The 24,643-nt window shown below is 36.2% G+C and overlaps 1 protein-coding gene across 2 annotated transcripts in view; it reads left to right on the forward strand.

Annotated features, from left to right (window-relative positions):
- Positions 1-24,643, forward strand: part of PSD3 (pleckstrin and Sec7 domain containing 3) — a 536,900-nt gene that overhangs the window by 339,743 nt on the left and 172,514 nt on the right. For both annotated transcript variants that reach the window (XM_080796195.1, XM_080796196.1), the window contains one exon: positions 2,091-2,134. In XM_080796195.1, coding sequence (XP_080652321.1) covers positions 2,091-2,134 — 44 coding nt within the window. The remainder of the gene's footprint in view (positions 1-2,090; positions 2,135-24,643) is intronic.

Here is a 24,643-nt window from a genome sequence, read left to right on the forward strand (position 1 = left end):
TTATAAAGCACCAGAAAGATTCAAGAAAATCCCTTTGTAATTTTGCAATTGAAAACAATAAGGATAACATCTACTTTTTAGATTTGTCACGTTATAATATATACATTGGGAGAGGATTACAATATGGCAAGTTTGTTGAATTTTACAGAATACTTTATAAAAGATTTTTATTGCATGATATGTGTCTGAACAAGAATTTTCTATTTTGGGACTCAGTACCTTGTTAAGCAAAATATTCTCATGGGCAAAAAAATTTGAAAAAACTTGTTCTAGGACAGAATTGAATGTATTAGAAAATATTTAGATGCTTAGTTATCATTGTCAAGTATATCTACTTTATGAATACATTTTTAAAATTTTACTACATCATTAAATTATTCTAGGTAATTTTGAGTATGGTAGTATAGAAAGAACCTTTAATGATCTGTCTCTTTTCAATTGCAGTTTCTCACTTAACTTTTACTTGTGGGTTTAAAATGCTCATACAAGTCATGGAACCCATTAAAAAGACATTTATCCGGCAAGAGTCTCCCGAGGCTTGTTAGACGTGTGCTCTCTCTGCACTTCTAAATAAGTACAGCCTCATGAGACATTTAAACAATAGGTTGTTGTAGTTCTTCAGTAAATCTGAGTTCCTCAAAAGAACATTTAATTTACAGCATGGTCTTTGTGCCTCAGTTTGCCCCTTATTTTAATTTGATGTTCTATCAGTTTTTGTATTTGAGGATACATTTTACCATGTGCTGTTAATTATGAAATGCCTCCTAATTTTTATTAGGTTCATAATTATCTGGTATTTAAACGTACTATTCTAGGGGTGCCTGGGTGGTTCACTGGGTTAAACTTACTATTGTAGCCACCCTGCAGAATTCCCACAGAGTTTGTGAAAATACTGGCTAGGGGTACATGAATTAAATCTTAAGTAATATAAAATCTGTAACCTAAATATATTTATACTGAATCTTTGGTGACTTGAGTTGCTCCAAGTCCTTCTTTGAAGGAAAACATTCCAACATCATTATAATGTTAAGATGCACATATCCTTTTCTTCAGTATGTGTTGTGTTGGTTTTATAGCTTAGAGATACGTATGTGTTTTCTTTTACATCTTAACCCAAAATTAAGAAAGCACAGATGTGGAGTAGCATTTTCTTGGGTGGTTGTCATAGTGGAACAACTTGATTACAAGGATCTTATCTTATCTGAGAGAATCAGAGAGAATCAGGCTGACTGTCATTATCGTTACCAAAGCTCTGAAGAAGTTTTCTGTCTTCCCCTCCACCACTTCAAGCCTACCAGGGTAACACTCACTAATGTAAAGCACAATTATGAAGTTAGACTGATAAAAACTGCATAAGTCATTGGTATAGAAACTCTGAAATTATTCTGAGATGCTTTTCCATATCCTAGGTTCAGTCCCTCTCACATGTATCTTGTTCATTAAAATGTTATAAAAACAGTTAAATTTATTATGTCAATGAAAAAAGTTGGCATACTTCAGTATCCAAACTAGTGAAACTACAAGACCATTTTTTGAATAAGAAAAATAGAGTACATGGTCTAATTTTAATCATATCCTAGTATTTTACTGTGGTAAAATGTAACACAGTATTGTGTGTCTTACTTATAAATGCCATTTTTTACTTTGTGCAAAATCTGTTTCACAAAATACTGTTTACCCTATGCTTATTTGCTTCACCTGTGTATTCTTTATCTTTCAGAGCCAACAGGGTGACTGACAAGGGGCTTAGGAGTTGCTTGCTAATAACTCAGTCAAGCCTTTTGGCTTTGCTTTGGTCATTTGCTGAATTAAAAATATTGAACAAAGGGGCGCCTGGGTGGCTCAGTGGGTTAAAGCCTCGGCCTTCGTCTTGGGTCATGATCTCAGGGTCCTGGGATCAAGCCCCACATCAGGCTCTCTGCTCAGTGGGGAGCCTGCTTCCTCCTCGCTCTCTGCCTGCCTCTCTGCCTACTTGTGATCTCTCTCTCTGTCAAATAAATAAATAAAATCTTTTAAAAAATAAATAAATAAAAATAAAAATATTGAACAGAATGAAAAGAATAATTCCATCTTGTTTTCTCTCTTTACAGGCTCTGTACAACTCTATTAAGAATGAGAAGCTAGAATGGGCAGTGTGAGTATGCTGACTGTTAGCATTTTAATAAATGATTTACTTGTTCTTTTCTTACTGTCTTTCTTTATGCTTTAGAGGTGATCTTAGAGAAGGATTAAATATGCATGGCCAGTTCTGATTTCACACCAGTGTCTAACATTGTATAAAACCTTAAGTAGGGGCACCTGGGTGGCTCGGTGGGTTAAAGCCTCTGCCTTCGGCTCAGGTCGTGATCTCAGGGTCCTGGGATCGAGCCCCGCATCAGGCTCTGTGCTCGACAGGGAGCCTGCTTCCTCCTCTCTCTCTCTGCCTACTTGTGATCTCGCTCTGTCAAATAAATAAATAAAATATTAAAAAAAAAAAAAAACCTTAAGTAAACCCTGAGTATCCCATACTCTTTTTCTGTTTGCTTTTAGTCTAGTTGCCTTGCCTAGAGACAATTATCTTTTTAATGTATCCTTTTAAAAAATAGCATTCAAAAAGAAAAGCTGATAAAATCACCTGTAATCCAGAATCTAATACAAATGATTTTGGTACCATCTACTTGTTTTAATTCCCTCTTGCCTATCATCGTAGATCAATGTTTTCCAATCTTTTATCCAATGACCGTAATTATACTAAGATATTGAAAAACTTGAGAAATGATAGATTAAATAAGCTAAAAAAATACATTTTAACTGCAAAACTTCCAGGAGTTTGTACAGTGTGAGTATCCAAGAGAGGAATCAAATTTGCAATGTTTTCTGAACCTTTTCAACAGTATAATGGTAGTGTGTTTCAAGGTACATACTTTGGGAGATACTATTACAGATAAGTTATATCTAACCCTATGTAGACCAACAGTACTACTCTTGCTGAACTTTCACTGATCTTTCTTTCACTGCAGCAGTTAGGAATTTAACTTAAAAATATTAACTAAAGTTATCCATAAATTAGGTCAAAATATGTTTTTAAAATAGAACTACATGTGAATTTTATTTTTGGTTTCCACTGATATTAAGCATTCATAAATATTTTTCTACCATGTGACCTTACACAGCAGTCTGCATGAACTTAGGTTTATAGAATCAGAACTTAGGGGATAAATCTTATTCTTTCATATGTGCATTGGAAAAAGTGGTTTAGCAGTTGACTGCATATATCTCACATATAACAGGCTAGAATGAATTTTTTAAAAAGTACTATTAAACTGTTTCCAGTAACTGTTAGCTCATATGGTACTGTTTTAAATGAGGGATTCGGAGTTTAATTTGGAACTAATATTTGCAAGTATATGTGATGTGTCTATATTTATATACATCATGAGACTCAAAGTATATCATTTTAAGGAAAACTCATTAAGATAATAAGAATTCATGGCCTACCAAAGTAATCACTTTTGGACTTCTCTCTCATGAATGAAAGTGGGTTTCCTAGAAAAATTTCATAAATAATATATTTAGAATCTTGTTAAAATATTAAAGGCATATCCTGACCTATGTAGAGTAACTCCTGTAGTGAAATTTAATAAAAATGAAGTATAAATACATTCATACCGGGGGAGAAAATATTTTTCTTTTATAAAGTTATTTTAAAAACCAAATAAATGTACCCATGAGGATATGCTTTGTAAATCCAAATTCTTGATATATTACAATTTGTTACAGTAGGTTTTATATATATTATGCATAATGGCAATTTGGTGTAAGAAGGTATCTTTTTCTTAATTTCAGTATAGTTAACATAGAATGCTATATTAGTTTCAGGTGTACAATATAGTGATTCAGCAATTCTGTGTTACCCAGTGCTCATCATGGTAAGTGTAGTCTTAATCCCCTTCACCTATTTCACCCATTCCCTCAACTCACCTCCCCTCTGTGAACCACCAGTTTGTCCTCTGTAGTTTAGTCTGGTTTTTGGCTCTTTTTTTTCCTTGCATTTGTTTTATTTCTTAAATTCCATACATGAGTGAAAGCATATGGTATTTGACTTTCTTTGACTGCCTTATTTCACTAAACATTGTACCCTCTAGTTCCATCCGTGTCATCACAAGTGGGAGACTTTATTTGTTTTTTATGTCTGAGGACTATATACACCACATCTTCTTTATCTTTCATCTATCGATGGATGCTAGGGCTGCTTCCTTATCTTGACTATTGTAAATAATGGTGCAGTAAACATAGGAATGCACATATCTTTTTGATTTAGTGTTTTTTGTATTCTTTGGGTAAATAACCAGTATTTACTGGTTATTTACCAGTAGTAGAATTAGTAGATCATATGGTAATTCTATATTTAATTTTTTGAGGAACCGCCATACCATTCTCCACAGTGACTGTACCAGTTTGCATTTCCACCAACAGTGCACAAGGGTTCTTTTATCTCCACAGTCTCTCTGAAATTTGTTTCTTGAGTTTTTTATTTTAGCCATTCTGACAGGTGTGAGGTGATATCTCATTGCAGTTTTGATTTGCATTTCCCTGATGATAAGAAAGTGTCTTATCTTGAGCCCAATCCATGGATGAGCATGGAAGTTTACCCAAGAACTGAGTTCTTCTGTGTCCCTCTTATCAAGTCTAGAGAGCATTGTGTTCAGGAGCCCCAAATCCATAATCAGGTAGATTTGGGTTTGAATTCCAACTCTTCCATGTACTAGCTGGGTCACTGGTCATGCCTCTTTGCCTCAGTTTCCTCTTTTATATGAGGAGCAATTATTGAACCTTTTTTAATCCTCAGGATGACACTATAAAATGTTCTAAAACACTAAACATAGAACAGTAGTGAAAGCCATATCTACAGCAGTGATATGAGAGGAGTCAAAGATAAGGTAGAGGCCAAAACCTAAATAAGTATGGAAATACTGGTGTTGCTACTAGAAATAGAGAGTATATGACAAAGTTCAGAGACAGATGATAAAGACTAAATAGAGTGGAAAGGTCCTGTAGGAAAGTGAAAATGTTGAATTGAAACTTGGGAAAGAGGTCAGAGCTATATAAATACTTGGGAAAATATTTTACAGATATGGCAGATGAAGTTTTAAGAATGAGTAAAGATTGCTGAGAAAAGGACCTTATGAAAGAAAACAATTCTAAGTGCTATCTCTGAGAAGTACCAACATTAATAAATAATGGGACAAAAATGAGTTAGAGAAAATGTGATTGGAGAGGCACAAGAAGAACTGGCTGAGCACAGTGTTCTATATAATTATATACACGTACATACTCATTTATCAAGGAAAAGTCTTATATTCTTTATCTGAAGAATCATATAAATTGATATACAGCTGAATTTTCTAAGGTGTGTTCTAAGGAACATTAGTTTTAGTAGCTGTTAAAAGGTACTTTATGATCAAAACAGGACTGAGTTATCCCATTTTTTTAACTGGATTATTTGTTTTTTGGGTGTGAGTTTTATAAATTCTTAATATATTTTAGAGACTAGCTGTTTATTAGAAATGTCAGTTGCACATATCTTGCCCATTCTGTAAATGGGCAAATATCTGCCCACTTAGTTTTCTTGGTTGTTTCTTTGCTATGCTGAAGCTTTTTGTTTTGATGTAGTCCCAATAGACTATATTTGCTTTTGTTGCTTCAGGATGTTGCTTCAGATGTTGCTATAGCCAGTGTCAGAGAAATTACTACCTATGTTCTCTTCTAGGGCTTTTATGGAATCAGATCTCATATTTAATTCTTAATCCATTTTGAATTTATTTCTGTGTATGGTTTAGAAAAGTGGTCTAGTTTCATTCTTTCACATATTGCTGTCAAGTTTTCTCAATACTATTTGTTGAAGAGGCTGTCTTTTTTTCAAAAACATCATGCTTTGTTGAAGATTCATTGATCATATGATTGTGGGCTTATTTCTGGGACTTTATTCTATTCCATTGTTCTATGTGTCTGTTTTTGTGCCAGTGCCATACTGTTTTGATCACTACAGCTTTGTAATATAACTTGAAGTCCAGAATTGTGATGCCTCCTGCTTTGCTTTGCTTTTATAAGGTTGCTTTGGCTATCTGGAGTCTTTTGTGGTTCCATGCAAATTTTAAGATCACTGTAGTTCTATGAAAAATGCTTTTGGTATTTTGATGGAATTGCATTAAATGTATAATTTGCTTTGGATAGTATAGGCATTTTAACAACATCAGTTCTTTCGATCCAATGGAAGAGAGAGCATGGACTCTCTTTCTGTTTCTTTGCATCAACCTGAATTTCTTTCATCAGTGTGTTACAGTTTCCAGTGTACAAGTCTTCTTCATCTCTTTGGTTAGGTTTATTCCTAGGTATCTCCTTATTTTTCATGCTATTGTAAGTGGGATTGTTTTCTTAATTTCACTTTCTATTACTTTGTTATTGGTGCACATAAATGCAATAGATTTCATGTGATTTTGTATCCTATGAATTTACTGAATTCGTTTATCAATTCTAGAAGTTTTTGGTGGAGCCTTTTGGGTTTTCTATCTAGAGTATGACATCTACAAATAGCCATAGTTTTACTTCTTCCTTACCAATTTGGATGCCTTTTATTTCTTTTTGTTGTGTGATTGCTGTGGCTGCAGCTTGGAGTACCGTGTTAAATAAAAGCAGTGAGAGTAGACATCCTTTTCTTATTCTTGACATTAGGGGAAAAGCTCTCAATTTTTCCCCATTTAGGATGATGTTGACTGCAGGTGCTTCATATTAGGCCTTTATTATTTTGAGGTATGTTCCCTCTAACCCTACTTTGTTGAGAGTTTTTATCATGAATTGCACTTTAGTTCAAATGCTTTTTCTGCAGATATTGAAAGGTTCTTATCATTTCTCTTATTGATGTGATGTATTACATTGATTTGTCAATAATTAACCACCTTTCATCCCAATATTAAATCCCATTTAACAGTGGTGAATGATTTTTGTTGGATGTGGTTTACCAGTATTTTGTTGAGGATTTTTGCACGTATGTTCATCAGAGATATTGGACTGTAGTTCTCTTTTTTTATTGTGTCTTTATCTGGTTTTGGTATGAGGGTAATGCTATCCTCATAGAATGAATATGGAAGTTTTCTTTCCTCTTGTATTTCTTGGGAGCATTTGAGAAAATAGGTATTAACTCTTCCATTAATGTTGGTAGAATTCAGCAGTGAAGCTTTGGTCCTTGACTTTTGTTTATTGGGAGTTTATTGATTACTGATTCAGTTACATAGATTTGTTCAAATTTTCTTTCTCCTGCTTTAGTTCTGATAGGTAATATGTGTCTAGGAATTTATCCATTTCTTCTAGGTTGTCCATTGTGTTGACATAATAGTTTTTCATAATATTCTCTTATAGTTGTTTGTATTTCTCTGGTGTTGGTTGTTATTTCTCCTCTTTCATTTCTGGTTTTGTTTGAGCCCTCTCACCCTCTTTCTCTCTTTTGATTATTTTGGCTAGAGTTTCATCAATTCTTTGATCATTTGGAAGAACCAACTTCTTCTTTCATTGATCTGTTCTATTGGGGTTTTTTTTAGTTGCTACATCATTTATTTCTGCCATAATCTTTACTATGTCCTTCCTTCTGCTTGTTTTGGGTTTAGTTTATTGTTTTTTTCTCTAGCCCATTTAGGTATAAGGTTAGGTTTTTTATTTGAGATTTTTCTTCCTTTTTGAGATAGACTGTATTACGATAAATTTCCCTCTTAGAACTGCTTTTGCTGCATTCCAGTGACTGTGTATCATTGTTTTTATTTCTGTTTTTCTCCACCTAATTTTTAATTTTTTTCTGATTTCATGGTTGACCCATTCATTGTTTAATAGCGTGGTAATTAACCTCCGTGTATTTGTGCTCTTTAGAGATTTTTTCTTGTAGTTGATATCTAATTTCATAGCATTATAGTTAAATTTCTTGACACTTGTTTTTTGGCCTAATATGTGGTCTATCTTGAGAATGTTCCATGTACACTTGAAAAGAATGTGTTCTGTTGTTTTAGGATGGAATATTCTGAATATATCTTTTATATCCATCTGGTCCAATGTGTCATCCAAAGCCACTGTTGCCTTGTTTGCTTTCAGTTTCTATGATCTGTCCATTGATGTAAATGCAGAGTTAAAAATCCTCTACTATTATATCAATATTGATTTGCTTCTTCATGTTTGTTATTAACTATCTTATGTATATCATGTATAGTATTTACAATTGTTGTATCTTATTGTTGGATTGTCCTCTTTATGATTGTCTTTGTTTTGAAGTCTGCTTTGTCCGATATAAGTATTGCTACCCCAGTTTTCTTTTGACATCTATTTGCATGATAAGTGTTTCTCCATCCCCTCACTTTCAGTCTGCAGGTGGCTTTAGAAATGAGTCTCTTACAGGGCATATAAATGGGTCATGTATTTTTGTCTATTCCACGACCCTTTATCTTTTGATTGGAGCAATCACCCCATTTACATTCAGAGTAATATCAATAAGATATGTATTTATTGCTATTTTGTTACTTGATTTGTGTTTGTTTTCTACTTCTCCTCAGACTCTTTCTTCTCTTGCTCTCTACTCTCATGATTTTCTGACTTTCTTTACCGGTGTTCTTGAATTTCTTTTCATTTTTGCATATCTCTTACTTATTTTTGATTTGTGGTTAACATGGGGTTTGTATATAACATCTGAATATAGCTGTCTATGTTAAATTGATGATCACTTAAATTTGAACCCATTCTTTACTCTTCCCCCTACCCATGTTTTAGATATATTGTGTCATACTTCACACCCACTCGATGCCCTTGACTGACTTTTACATATATACTAATTGTTACTGTTTTTCCTTCTTTTCTTACTCCTACTTACAGTCTTCCTTTTCCAATCAAAGAGTCATTTTTAACATTTCCAATAGGGCTGGTTTGATGGTCATGAACTCCTTTACCTTTTGTTTGAGAAACTGTTTATCTCTCCTTCTGTTCTGCATGATAGCCTTTCTGGAAAGAGTATTCCTGGCTGCAGATTTTTTCCTTTGAACATATCATGCCACTGTCTTCTGGCCTGCCAAGTTTCTGCTGAAAAAACCACTAATAGTCTTATGGGGTTTCCCTTCTATGTAACTGTTTTCTTTACTCTTGTTGATTTTAAAATTCTCTCTTTATCACTACTTTTTGTCAGTTGATTACTGATAGTTGATTACTCTGTGTCTGTGTCAAAATCAACCTCCATGGGTTGATTTTGTTGAGGGTTCTCTGTGCCTCCTAGATATTGGTAGTTCCTTCCCCAGATTCAGGAAGTTGTCAGCTATTATTTCATCAGGTAAGTTTTCTGACCCCCTTTCTCTCTATTCTGGGATCCATATAATGAGAATGTTGTTATGCTTGATGGAGTCACTGAATTCCCTAAAACTATTCTCGTTTTGCACATTTTTTTCTCTCAGTTTTTCAGCTTGATTACTTTCCATTATTCTGTTCTCCAGGTTGCTGATTCATTCCTCTGATTCCTTTAGCCCACTATTTATTTCATCTAGTGTATTTTTAATTTCATTTATTGTGTTCTTCATCTCTGATGTGTTCTTTTTCATGTTCTTTATCTCTTTGATAAGGTTCTCAATGTTTTCTTCCACTCTTCTCCAATCCAGTGAGTATCTTTTTGATCATTAAATTCCTTATGAGGCATATTACTTATATCGATTTTGCTTAGGTCTCTTGTTATGGTTTTGTCCTGTTCTTTCATTTGGGACATGTTCTTCTGTCTCCTTATTTTGTCTAACTCTTGTGTTTCTCTGTGTTAGGAAAGTCAGCTACATCTCCTTCTCTTAGAGGTAATGGCCTTATGAAGAAGTCTTATATTGCCCCAATGTGCAGTGACCCCTCTTCACCAGAACCTGGTACTTCACAGGTGTTTCCTGTATGTTTTGTGCGACTTGTTATTATGTCTTGGCTTCTTTTTCCTTTAGTCCAGTCATGTGCAATGGCTTTCTTTGCCTGTTGTAGGCAGTATTTTGCCCCTTTGGGGCTGCCTTGGGCTTGAATTGAGTCAGATCAGGCATTTCCTAGAGATGGAGTAGGACCAAACTGCAGTATATTTTCCTGGTGTTGTCTAGTGAGAAGGTTTTATTGGTAGGTACGGCCTGCAGTCAAACCAACTATCTGTTGGCAGCCCACTGTGGGGGCTGCCATCTAACTGGTGTGTGTGTGGTTATCTTCCCCTCACCCCAGAGAAGGAGTCACTTTGGAGTGACTGGCCTCTTTTGGAGCTGCTTGCATATTATCAGTGGCCTTGGATGGGCTATGGTCAAGGGCGTATGGGAGGGGACATCATGCTGCTGCTGGGACTAGCTGGTGTGGCGCATGCAGTTTTAGCATAGTATGCACTGGTCTGCTTTTGAAAGAGACCTTTCATCAAAGCTGCAGGAACTGGGTAGTCTGGGCAAATCTGCACAGTGTTTGTAAGAGGGATGCACAATTTTAACAAAGTATGCATTGGTCTTCTATTGGACCACCTCTGCTGCCATGAGGACCAAGGCCCCACAAAGCAGTTGGGTTGGAAGACGCAGTGTTGGTAAGGTTGTTCCAGTCTCCTGAGAAAGTAGACTCACAGCTCTGGGACTGAAAAAGATATGACTGGAAAGGGTCGATTTGTAAAAGTGTAGGGGACAGTGATTGGTGTGAGCAAGTTAGGTAGTGAATGCAGGCACTGTGTTGGTTCCCACAAGTCGTTCTTTGTTTCTGCTGAGCAGTAAGGAAGGAGATGGTGCCAGCCAACTCCTTTGTTTCTGCAGTAGTACTAGTTTCTTACTCTAACACTCCTGGACAGGCTCTGAGATTAGTAAGTAACTCTCCCTCCCTTTTGCATCAGGTGTTTTTCAAACTGATAGTTTTACATGGTATCTCCTTGGGCTATTCCCTGTGCTGTCTCTTTAGGTGGGGAAACTCAACTTCCTATCACCCTCCAGGTGATAGTCAAGCCCACTGACTTTTAAAACTATAGATTTTAAGTACAGCTATTGTAAGAACTCCAAAAATTCAGCCCCTCTCCTTTCAAAGCCAAATGTTACGGGGATTCATTTTCCCCAAGGGAGTTCCTTGGTGTGATAGTTTAATTCTACCCTTCCTCCAGTCTGGCTTTCTCGCCACCTTGGAGGCTAGAGTCTTAGCTCCTCACCACATCTCCACCTTTTCTACCACCTTTGATGTGGCTTTTTCTCTACATTTAGTTGTGGAGTTTGTTCTGCTAGTCTTTGGGTCATCTTCTGGGTTATTTATGCTGAATATAACTGTTACCTGGTTGTATCCGTGGGATGAGGTGAGCTTATGGTCTTCCTGCTCTGCCGTCTTCCCAGCCTCCCTACAGTAATTCTCTTTTAAAACTTCCAGATAACCACCCATATGTTTATATTATTACTATTGAGAGACCTAAGGCAAATAAAAGTTGCAATAGGTTGTACAGTGTTTGTAGATACCACAAATATATTTAGTGTTAAAAAAAAGTTGAGTATATCAGAAAAAAAAGTTGGGGAAGTTGGCATTAAGAGTTTTTTGGTACAGAAAGAAGTAACCATGGGAAGATTAATAAAACTATTTTGTGTGAAACATTGGATAATAAGAAAAGAAAGGAATAAAACTCAGTTCTCCATTTTGGGTGTTCATACTACTAAATGTTCACTAGGTATGTATTGTGCCTCATTAAAATAATAGACTAGAATAAGAAGTAACATTCTTACCATCATTGCAATTAGATGATTGCTTTCCTCACATTCCTAACATGGAGAATGCTACATCATATTTTTAGTAAAATATTTTAGTAAAATAGTAATTCTAATTTTAATGTTAATTCTAATATTAATTAATTAATAATTCTAATATTAATGTTACATGGAATTGACAAATTTAGAAGGTAATCTACATGAATATATAGATGGATATGTAAAGAATATTACTCATTTGATTATTCTAATGTAAATTCAGTGAAAATACATTGAATACATTGAATATAAAATAAGGAAAGAAGAAAAACTAGAAATAACATAGTTATGAAAAAGTCATTAATTTGAAAGGAGATTTTTGAACTGAAGAATTAATATCACTTAAAAATTTCTTAGCTAAATATGATACTGAATGTGGTTCAGTCTCCCTGATTTTAGGGTTTAAAGGGGGAAAAACTTCAGGATATAGAATTAGGGAAAATTCTCTTATAGCTCTGTAAAGTATAATTTATTAATCCGAATCATAGCTCACAATATTTAATCTGTAAAGACCTGTTTTTCTCTGTCATTTCAAGTATGCTGAACTCAGATATATGGGAAACTAGAAGAATTTGCTGTTCAGTTCTTAGCTTTGAAGGGCAAGTTAAAAACAAAAATGTCTGCTTTCTGTGTAAGTAGCATCTCTCTCAATGCTGAGGAGATGGATACTTAGAATATTTAAGGATTTATTGTCATAACAGTTTTAATATCCATAAAGATGATAATGAAAGTAATGTAATTTATAAATACTGTTATCTTCGCTTTACATTATCTTTAATTTCAGAATATGCTGAACAGACAGTTGGTCTGAGCAGATGGAATGTGATTATAATGTTAGTATCCTACTTGTACCAGAGCAATTTTAGAATCACTGAGGTGCAAAGAATTATGGAAACTGGTCTATAAGGAAATTGTTTTTCCTAATATGATGGTGATTTAGAATTTTTTACCATCTATATTAATTGCTAACTTTTGATTTTTGTTAATGACATGAGGAAAATATTATAATGAATATAATTTCTAAGTGAAGCATATTATGCATGCAGCGGCTAATATAGTGCTTTGAATATTGTAGACAATAGTCTGGATTTCATTAAGCATTTTGTATGTGTACATTTTAATATACATGCATACATACATTTTTGGGGATGCAGAAAATTTAGCCAGATCAGTAGTATTAAAAGAAGTTATTTTAAGTTGCCCATTAAAAATTTCATAGTAGATCTTTTGGAAACATCTTGTTTGACCCTAGTAAACTTCCAACTACTTTTTAAAAAACATCTTATCATTTATAGTTAACTTAGTTTGAAAAGCATACTGCAATCTGTACATATAGCTGTTACCAGCCTGCAGCCTCCTCACATCTGGCAGCATTCTTATTGGTGTTAAAGGACTAAAGAAGGAGCTTGACATTTTTAATAGAAAGGGTGGCTCTTTATAGTTCAGATGTCTGTGTCAGAATAAGATATTTTTAGAAAATAAAAATATATTTCCTGGTTTTATCCGAATTTTTAAATTTACAACCTTTTTTATTTAAACTGTCGGTAAATGACAAAGATTCATTTTAAAGTGATTCTGCTTTGTGCCGTTATACCATCTGGTATCATAGAAATTTCTTACATGTCAGCAAATTTTTTTAAATAAGTTTATTATTTATTTTCCAACAATCACCTGATCACAATATTCAGATAATATTCAACTTAAGTGTTCTGTTCCTCCACTCAACTACTGTGTTCATTTTTTAAAAACAGATTTATTAAGGTATAATTTTTTAAAAGATTTTATTTATTTCTTCGACAGAGAGAGATCACAAGTAGGCAGAGAGGTAGCAGAGAGAGAGGGGGAAGCAGGCTCCCTGCTGAGCAGGGAGCCTGATGTGGGGCTCCATCCCAGATCAATGAGATCGTGACCTGAGCCGAAGGCAGAGGCTTAACCCATTGAGCCACCCAGTCACCCCTAAGGTATAATCTATATACCATAAAATTCACTCATTTAATTGTACAATTTCATGGTTTTATGTATACTTATAGAGTTATATAACAATCACCAGAATTTATCACCCCCTTGTTAACCACTTCATAAAGATTCCTTGTACATGTCATTCAGTATATTTGCTGTGAACTCTTCCCTCCTCCATGGTCCTGCACTGTCTTGTGCACAACTCTATTGAGGTTTATAATAAAATGTATATAACCCGTTATTATATGTATCTATTTCCCCTGCTGGACTATGCATCCCTCAATGAGCTTAGTCATTTTGTTAGCCCATTGCCTAGCACACTGCCTGACAATTAGAAGCTCCTTTTAATTATTACTGAGATGGTACCCACGCCCTCTTAGAGACCAACAGGGGCTTGGCCTCTTGCTGTCTACCATGCTTCACAGACGTTCCTGTGGATGTTGTGGTGACTTTCAAAAAAAATTTTTTTTTTAAGATTTTATTCATTTATCATTCATTTTAGTGAGAGAGACAGAGAGAGAGAATGTGAGCAGGGAGAAGAACATAGGGGGAAACTATCCCAAGCAGACTCTGCACTGAACATAGAGCCCAATGTGGGGGCTGTTCTCATGACCCTGAGATCATGACCTGAGCCAAAACCAAGAGTTGGACTCCTTCCTAACTGACTGAGCCACCCAGGCAACCCATATCTGAAGGTAGAAATAGACACCACATCCAAGAGGCCCATTGACCCCCAAATAGGTTGAAGCCAAATAGGGCTACACTGAAACATATTGTTATGAAATTGTCAAAAGTAAAGGTAAAAAAAGAATTTTAAAAGCAACAAGAGAAAACAGAGAAGGACATAAAAGGGAGCCCTCATAAAAGTATAGGTAACTATCTCAACAGAAAATTTTCAGACCAGAAGAGAATGGCATAACACATTCAAAATATTGAAATATTTTGAACACTATATCCAAATGTCAACCAAGAACACTATATCCAAAGAAGTTGTCCTTCAGAAATGGAGGAGAGATAAAAAACATTCTGAAATTTAAAAAAGCCAAGAGAGTTTATTACCACTAGACTTGCCTTAGAAGAAATTCTAAAGGGATTTATTTAAGTGGAAATAAAGGGACACTAATTAACATCATAAAAACATATAAGAGGGGCGCCGGGGTGGCTCAGTCGGTTAAGCGTCTGCCTTTGGCTCAGGTCATGATCCTGGGGTTCTGGGATCAAGCCCCACATCAGGCTTCCTGCTCCATGATGAACCTGCTTCTCTCATCCCTCTGCCTGCTTGTGTTCTCTCTGTCAAATAAATAAAATCTTTATATATATATATATATATATATATATATATATATATATACACATACACACACACACATATAAGAAAGTAGTGTAAAATTCACTGGAATGGTAAATTTATAGTTAGAGTTTGATTTTGAAATAGGATAATAGTGGTGATTAATTCACTTACAACTCTCTTTACTTAAACTTAAAAAAAAAACTGGGGGGAGGAGTCAAGATGGCGGAGAAGTAGCAGGCTGAGACGACATCGGGTAGCAGGAGATCAGCTAGACAGCTTATCTAACTATTGTAAACACCTACAAATCCAACGGGAAATCGAAGAGAAGAAGAGCAACAATTCTAGAAACAGAAAATCGATCACTTTCTGAAAGGTAGGACCTGCGGAGAAGTGAATCCAAAGCGACAGGAAGATAGACCCCGGGGGGAGGGGCCGGCTCCCAGCAAGCAGCGGAGCAACGGAGCACAAAATCGGGACTTTTAAAAAGTCGGCTCCACTGGGAGACATCGCTCCAGAGGCTAAACCGGGGTGAAACCCAGGCAGGGTCAGCATAACCCCAGGTCCCGCGGGGTCACAGAAGAACTGGGGGTGTCTGAGTGCCGCAGAGCTCGCAGGTATTAGAACGGGGAAGCCGGCTACAGCGACAAGGCCGAGGAGTGAGCTCTAAGCCCGGGGTTACCTTGTGCCGGTCGCAGGCTGGGTGGGCTCGGAGCACGGCTGGAGGCTGCAGAGACGGAAGCGACCTGGCGCTTTTCTCCAACTCCAGCAATTGACTGCTTTCCTCAAGGTGCGACCGCAGGACAGGGAGGCAGGGCGGTTGGGCGCTTTGCTCTGAGAGCGCACTGAGGAGCGGAACCCCAAGCTCTCGGCTCCTCCGGGCCGAGAGATTGGGAGGCCACCATCGTCATTCCCGTCCTCCGGAACTCTACGGAAAACGCTCAGGGAACAAAAGCTCCCTAAAGCAAACCCCAGAGGATTACTTAGCCCACCCCTGGCAAGGGCGGTACAATTCCGCCTGGGGCAAAGACACTTGAGAATCACTACAACAGGCCCCTCCCCCAGAAGATCAACAAGAAACCCAGCCAAAACCAACTTCGCTCACCAAGAACAGTGGAATTCCACAGCAGGAGAAAGCAAATCCTACCTGGACAAAATGACAAGGCAGAAAAACTCACCTCAAAAAAAAGAACAAGAGGCCATACCGAAGGCTGGAGACCTAATCACTACAGACATTGGTAACATGACAGATCTAGAGTTCAGAATGACAATTCTCAAGGTTCTAGCCCGGCTCGAAAAAGGCATAGAAGATATTAGAGAAACCCTCTCCGGAGAGATAAAAGCCCTTTGTGGAGAAATAAAAGAACTAAAATCTAACCAAGTTGAAATCAAAAAAGCTATTAATGAGGTGCAATCAAAAATGGAAGCTCTCACTGCTAGGATAAATGAGGCAGAAGAAAGAAATAGTGACATAGAATTAGTGACCAAATGACAGAGAATAAAGAAGCTGAGCAAAAGAGAGACAAACAAATACTGGACCACGAGGAGAGAATTCGAGAGATAAGCGACACCATAAGAAGACACAACATTAGAATAATTGGGATTCCAGAAGAAGAAGAAAGAGAGAGGGGAGCAGAAGGTATATTGGAGACAATTATTGGAGAGAATTTCCCTAATATGGCAAAGGGAACAAACATCAAAATCCAGGAGATGCTAAGAACGCCCCTCAAAATCAATAAAAATAGGTCCACACCTCGTCACCTGATAGTAAAATTTACAGCTCTTAGCGACAAAGAGAAAATCCTGAAAGCAGCCCGGGAAAAGTCTGTTACATACAAGGGTAAAAACATTAGATTGGCAGCAGACCTATCCACAGAGACCTGGCAGGCCAGAAAGAACTGGCATGATATATTCAGAGCACTAAATGAGAAAAACACGCAGCCAAGAATACTATATCCGGCTAGGCTATCATTGAAAATAGGAGGAGAGATAAAGAGCTTCCAGGACACACAAAAGCTGAAAGAATTTGCAAACACCAAACCAGCTCTACAGGAAATATTGAAAGGGATCCTCTAAGCAAAGAGAGACCCTAAAAGGAGTAGATCAGAAAGAAACAGAGACAATATACAGTAACAGTCACCTTACAGGCAATACAATGGCAATAAATTCATATCTCTCAATAGTTATCCTGAATGTTAATGGGCTCAATGCCCCAATCAAAAGACACAGGGTATCAGAATGGATAAAAAAACAAAACCCATCAATATGCTGCCTACAAGAAACTCATTTTAGACCCGAAGACACCTCCAGATTTAAAGTGAGGGGGTGGAAAACAAGGTACCATGCTAATGGACATCAGAAGAAAGCTGGGGTGGCAATCCTTATATCAGATCAATTAGATTTTAAGCCAAAGACTATAATAAGAGATGAGGAAGGGCACTACATCATACTCAAAGGGTCTGTCCAACAAGAAGACCTAACAATCTTAAATATCTATGCCCCTAACATGGGAGCAGCCAACTATATAAGCCAATTAATAACAAAATCAAAGAAATAAATTGACAGTAATACAATAATAGCAGGGGACTTTAACACTCCCCTCACTGAAATGGACAGATCATCTAAGCAAAAGATCAACAAAGAAATAAAGGCCTTAAATGACACACTGGACCAGATGGACATCACAGATATATTCAGAACATTCCATCCCAAAGCAGCTGAATATACATTCTTCTCTAGCGCACATGGAACATTCTCCAGAATAGACCACATTCTGAGTCATAAATCAGGTCTCAATCGGTACCAAAAGATTGAGATCATTCCCTGCATATTTTCAGACCACAGTGCTCTGAAGCTAGAACTCAATCACAAAAGGAAATTTGGAAGAAACGCAAATACATGGAGACTAAACAGCATCCTTCTAAAGAATGAATGGGTCAACCAGGAAATTAAAGAAGAATTGAAAAAATTCATGGAAACAAATGATAATGAAAACACAACGGTTCAAAATCTGTGGGACAAAACAAAGGCAGTCCTGAGAGGAAAATATATAGCGGTGCAAGCCTTTCTCAAGAAACAAGAAAGGTCTCAAATACACAACCTAACCCTACCCCTAAAGGAGCTAGAGAAAGAACAACAAAGAAAGCCTAAACCCAGCAGGAGAAGAGAAATCATAAAGGTCAGAGCAGAAATCAATGAAATAGAAACCAAAAAAACAATAGAACAAATCAACAGTAGTAGGAGCTGGTTCTTTGAAAGAATTAATAAGATTGATAAACCCCTGGCCAGACTTATCAAAAAGAAAAGAGAAAGGACGCAAATAAATAAAATCATGAATGAAAGAGGAGAGATCACAACCAACACCAAAGAAATACAAACAATTATAAGAACATGATACGAGCAACTCTACGCCAACAAATTTGACAATCTGGAAGAAATGGATACATTTCTAGAGACGTATAAACTACCACAACTGAACCAGGAAGAAATAGAAAACCTGAACAGAACCATAACCAGTAAGGAGATTGAAACAGTCATCAAAAATCTCCAAACAGGGGCGCCTGGGTGGCTCAGTGGTTAAAGCCGCTGCCTTCGGCTCAGGTCATGATCCCAGCGTCCTGGGATCGAGCCCCGCATCGGGCTCTCTGCTCGGCAGGGAGCCTGCTTCCTCCCTTCTCTCTCTGCCTGCCTCTCTGCCTACTTGTGATCTGTCTGTCAAATAAATAAATAAAATCTTTAAAAAAAAAAAAAAATCTCCAAACAAACAAAAGTCCAGGGCCAGACGGCTTCCCAGGGGAATTCTACCAAACATTTAAAGAAGAATTAATTCCTATTCTCCTGAAACTGTTCCAAAAAATAGAAATGGAAGGAAAACTTCCAAACTCATTCTATGAGGCCAGCATCACCTTGATCCCAAAACCAGACAAGGATCCTACCAAAAAAGAGAATTACAGACCAATATCTTTGATGAACACAGATGCGAAAATTCTCACCAAAATACTGGCCAATAGGATCCAACAGTACATTAAAAGGTTTATTCACCACGACCAAGTGGGATTTATTCCAGGGCTGCAAGGTTGGTTCAACATCCACAAATCAATCAATGTGATACAATACATTAATCAAAGAAAGAAAAAGAACCATGTGATACTCTCAATAGATGCCGAAAAAGCGTTTGACAAAGTGCAGCATCCCTTCCTGATTAAAACTCTTCAAAGTGTAGGGATAGAAGGCACATACCTCAATATTATCAAAGCCATCTATGAAAAACCCCCCGCAAATACCATTCTCAATGGAGAAAAACTGAAAGCTTTTCCGCTAAGGTCAGGAACACGGCAGGGATGTCCGTTATCACCACTGCTGTTCAACATAGTACTAGAAGTCCTAGCCTCAGCAATCAGACAACAAAAAGAAATTAAAGGCATCCAAATTGGCAAAGAAGAAGTCAAACTATCACTCTTTATATGATACTATATGTGGAAAACCCAAAAGGCTCCACTCCAAAACTGCTAGAACTTGTACAGGAATTCAGTAAAGTGTCAGGATATAGTCAATGCACAGAAATCAGTTGCATTTCTTTACACTAACAACAAGACAGAAGAAAGAGAAATTGAGGAGTCATTCCCATTTACAATCGCACCCAAAACCATAGGATACCTAGGAATAAATCTAACCAAAGAGGCAAAGAATCTATACTCAGAAAACTATAAAGTACTCATGAAAGAAATTGAGGAAGACACAAAGAAATGGAAAAATATTCCATGCTCATGGATTGGAAGAACAAATATTGTGAAAATGTCTATGCTACCTAAAGCAATCTACACATTTAATGCAATCCCTATCAAAATCCCATCCATTTTTTTTTAAAGAAATAGAACAAATAATCCTAAAATTTATATGGAACCAGAAAAGACCTCGAAGAACCAAAGGAATATTGAAAAAGAAAGCCAAAGTTGGTGACATCACAATTCCAGACTTCAAGCTCTATTACAAAGCTGTCATCATCCAGACAGTATGGTACCAGCACAAAAAAAGACATATAGACCAATGGAACAGAATAGAGAGCCCAGAAATAGACCCTCAACTCTATGGTCAACTAATCTTTGACAAAGCAGGAAGGAATGTCCAATGGAAAAAAGACAGCCTCTTCAACAAATGGTACTGGGAAAACTGGACAGCCACATGCAGAAAAATGAAATTGGACTATTTCCTTACACCACACACAAAAATAGACTCAAAATGGATGAAGGACCTCAGTGTGAGAAAGGAATCTATCAAAATCCTTGAGGAGAACGCAGGCAGCAACCTCTTTGACCTCAGCCGCAGCAACTTCTTCCTAGGAACATCGCCAAAGGCAACAGAAGCAAGGGCAAAAATGAACTATTGGGATTGCATCAAGATCAAAAGCTTTTGCACAGCAAAGGAAACAGTTAACAAAACCAAAAGACAACTGACAGAATGGGAGAAGATATTTGCAAACGACATATCAGATAAAGGGCTAGTATCCAAAATCTATAAAGAGCTTAGCAAACTCAACACCCAAAGAACAAATAATCCAATCAAGAAATGGGCAGAGGACATGAACAGACATTTCTGCAGAGAAGACATCCAGATGGCCAACAGACACATGAAAAAATGCTCCACATCACTCGGCATCAGGGAAATACAAATCAAAACCACAATGAGATACCACCTCACACCAGTCAGAATGGCTAAAATTAACAAGTCAAGAAATGACAGATGCTGGTGAGGATGCGGCGAGTGGGAAACCCTCCTATACTGCTGGTGGGAATGCAAGCTGGTGCAACCACTCTGGAAAACCGCGTGGAGGTTTCTCAAAAAACTGAAAATAGAGCTACCCTATGACCCAGCAATTGCACTACTGGGTATATATCCTAAAGATACAAACGTGGTACTCCGAAGGGGCACGTGCACCCGAATGTTTATAGCAGCAATGTCCGCAATAACCAAACTGTGGAATGAGCCTAGATGTCCATCAACAGATGAATGGATAAAGAAGATGTGGTATATATACACAATGGAATACTATGCAGCCATCAAAAGACATGAAATCTTGCCATTTGCGACGACGTGGATGGAACTAGAGGGTATCATGCTTAGCGAAATAAGTCAATCGGAGAAAGACAACTATCATATGATCTCTTTGATATGAGGAAGTGCAGATGCAAGGCGGGGGGGGTTGGGGGAGGTAGGAAAAGAAAAAATGAAAAGATGGGATTGGGAGGGAGACAAACCATAAAAGACTCAATCTCAGGAAACAGACTGAGGGTTGCTGGGGGGAAGGGGCGACGGGAGAGGGTGGTGGGGAAATGGACATTGGGGAGGGTATGTGCTATGATGAGTGCTGTGAAATGTGTAAACCTGGCAATTCACAGACCTGTACCCCTGGGGATAAAAATACATTATATGTTTATTAAAATAAGAAAATTAAAAAAAAAAAGAAAAAAATTAAATTAAATTAAAAAAATACAAAAACAAAAAAAACTTAAAAAAATAGTAAAAATATACTTAACTACAGTAACCTGCTATTAATTACAGAATATAAGAATATGTAAATTATAGCATCAGTAACTTAAAATATGTGGAGGAAGAGAAGGCAAAGTATAAAACTTAGAAATTTTATTGATGTTATTAGTTTAAATTAGTGTGTTATAATTCTAAGATATTTTATGTATAGCTCATCGTAACCACAAAAGAAATACCTATAATAAGTACACAAAAGAACATTGTAAACCAGTCAAAGCATGCTGATAATCAGAAGACATCAAGACACATAATAACCAGAAAATAATTAACAAAAGCAATTGTAAGTTCTTAGCAATAACTACTCTAAAAATAAATGGATTAAATTTGTCAGCAAAAAAATATGGAATGGCTGATGGATTTAAAAAAACAAAACAGAAAAAAGGTTCAGCTATATGCTGCCTATAAGACACTCACTTGGCCATTAAGACAAGCAGACCAAGAATAAAGGGATGGAAAAAGGTATTTGAAGTAAATGGTAACCCAAAACAGAACAACAGAGATAGCTATACTTACATCAGACAAAGAAGACTTTAAATTAAAATGGTAAAAAGAGGTAAGGCCATTATGTTATGATAAAGGGGCTGATACATCAAGAAGATATAACTTGTAAATATATATGTGACCAACATGGATCACATAAATATATAAAGCAAAAACTAACAGAACTAAAAGAAGAAATAAACACTGATACAGTGACTGTTAAGGACTTTAATACCCCATTGTCAACAATGGATGGGTCATTCAGAGAATCAATAAGGAAACGGCAAATTTAAACAACACTATAGATTAAGTGGACCCAAGAAACGTATACAGAACATTATATCCTAAATAGCAGAATATGTTTGTATCAAGCACACATGTAACATTTTCTAGGATAGATTATGTATTAATCTATAGGTTATGTTCTAGAGGTTCTGTAGGTTACAGAACAAGTCTTAGTGAATTCAATATTAAAATCATACCAGCTATCTTTTCTGACCACAATGATATGAAACTAGAAGTCCATAACAAGAGGAAAACTGGAAATACACAAGTATGTGGAAATTAAATAACACTCTTCTGAATAACCAATGAATCAAAGAAATTAAATATTTTCTTGAGACAAACAAAAATACACAACATACCAAAACATATGGGATACAGCAAAAGAAGTTCTAGTAGGAGAGTCAATAGCAATAAACACCTATTTTAAGAAGCAGGAAAAATCACAAATAAACAACCTAACTATGCCCTTAGGAACTAGAAAAAGAACAGAGTCTAAAGTTAACAGAAGGAAGGAAATAGTAAAGATTAGAGCAGAAACAATTGAAACAGGAAAATGAATAAAAAGAAATAAATGAAAAAGGAAAACAGAAAAGATTAACCAAACTAAGAGTTCCTTTTTTGAAAAGATTAACAAAATTGACAAACCTTTACCTAGACCAGCCAAGAAAAAGAAAGGAAACCCAAGTCAGCAAAATTATAAATGAAATAGGAGATACTACAGCTGATATACAGAAATACAAAGAATCATAAAAAGCTATTATGAACAATTAAATACCAACAGGCGGGACAACCTAGAAAAAAAATGGAAAACTTCTTAGAAATAAACAAAAATCCTTTGATGAATCAGGAAGAAGTAGAAAGTCTGAATAAGTCAATTAGTAAAGAGATTGCATCAGTAATCAAAAATCTCCTGACAGAGAAAAAGCCCAGGACCATATGGCTTTATTGGTAAATTTTACCTAACATTTAAAGAATTAATGGCAATCCTTCTCAAACTCTTCTGTAAAATTAAAAAAGAGGTGACACTCACAAATTTATTTTACAAGGCCAGTATCATCCTGATACCAAAGCCAGAAAAATATTAGAAAACTACAGACTAATATTCCAGATGAATATAGATTCAATAATTCTCAATAAAATAGTAGCAAACCAAATTTAGCAGCACATTAAGAAGATCATTCACTGGGGCGCCTGGGTGCCTCAGTGGGTTAAAGCCTCTGCCTTCGGCTCAGATCATGATCTCACGGTCCTGGATCGAGCCCCATCGGGCTCTCTGCTCCACGGAGAGTCTGCTTCCCTCTCTCTCTCTGCCTGCCTCTCTGTCTACTTGTGATCTCTGTCTGTCAAATAAATAAATAAAATCTTATAAAGAAAATAAGATCATTCACTGTGATCAAGTAGGATTTATATTTGGATGTAAGGATGGTTTAATATATGCAAATCCATCAATAGAATTAATAGAATCAAAGAAAAAAAATCATATTACCATCTCGGTAGATCCATAAAAAGTATTTGATGAAAGTCAACATTCATGATCAAAACTCTTAACCAATTAGATATAGAAGCAACATACCTCTACATAATAAAGGACATATATGATAAGTCCATAACTAATATCATATCAGTGGTGAAATGTTGAAAGCTTTTCTGTATGATCAGGAATAAGACAAAGGTGCCCACTCTGACCACTTCTATTTAAGTAGTACTGGAAACCCTTGCCAGAACAGTCAGGCAAGAAGGAGAAATAAAAGGCATCAGAATTAGAAAGGAAGATGTAAAATTGTGTCTCTTTGCAGATGACTTGATTTTATATATAAAAAATCCTAAAGAATCCAACAAAAAACTATTAGGCCTAATCAACAAATTCAGTAAAGTTATAGGATACAAAGTTAGAATATAAAAATCAGTAGCATTTTTATAGACTAACACTGAATTATCTGAAAAAAGAATTAAAGAATATGATCCTATTACTATAGCATTAAGAACAATAAATAAATAAACTTAACCAAGGAGGTGAAAGATCATTACTCTGAAAACTGCAAGACATGGATGAAAGCAATTGAAGAGGACACAAATAGAAAAGTATTCTATGTTCATGGATTGGAAGAAATAATGTTGTTTCAATGTCCATATTACCAAAAGCCATCAATAGATTCAGTGTAATCCTAATTAAAATTCCAATTGCATATTTTGCAGAAGTAGGAAAAACAGTCCTAAAATTTATATGGAATAACAAAATAGCCAAAGCAATACTGAGAAAGAACTAAGCAGGAGGCACACACTTCCTGATTTCAAGCTATAGTATTAAAGCTTTAGTAGTCAA

Source organism: Martes martes (genome assembly GCF_963455335.1).
Source record: "Martes martes genome assembly, chromosome: 2".
Taxonomy (NCBI): Eukaryota; Metazoa; Chordata; class Mammalia; order Carnivora; family Mustelidae; genus Martes; species Martes martes.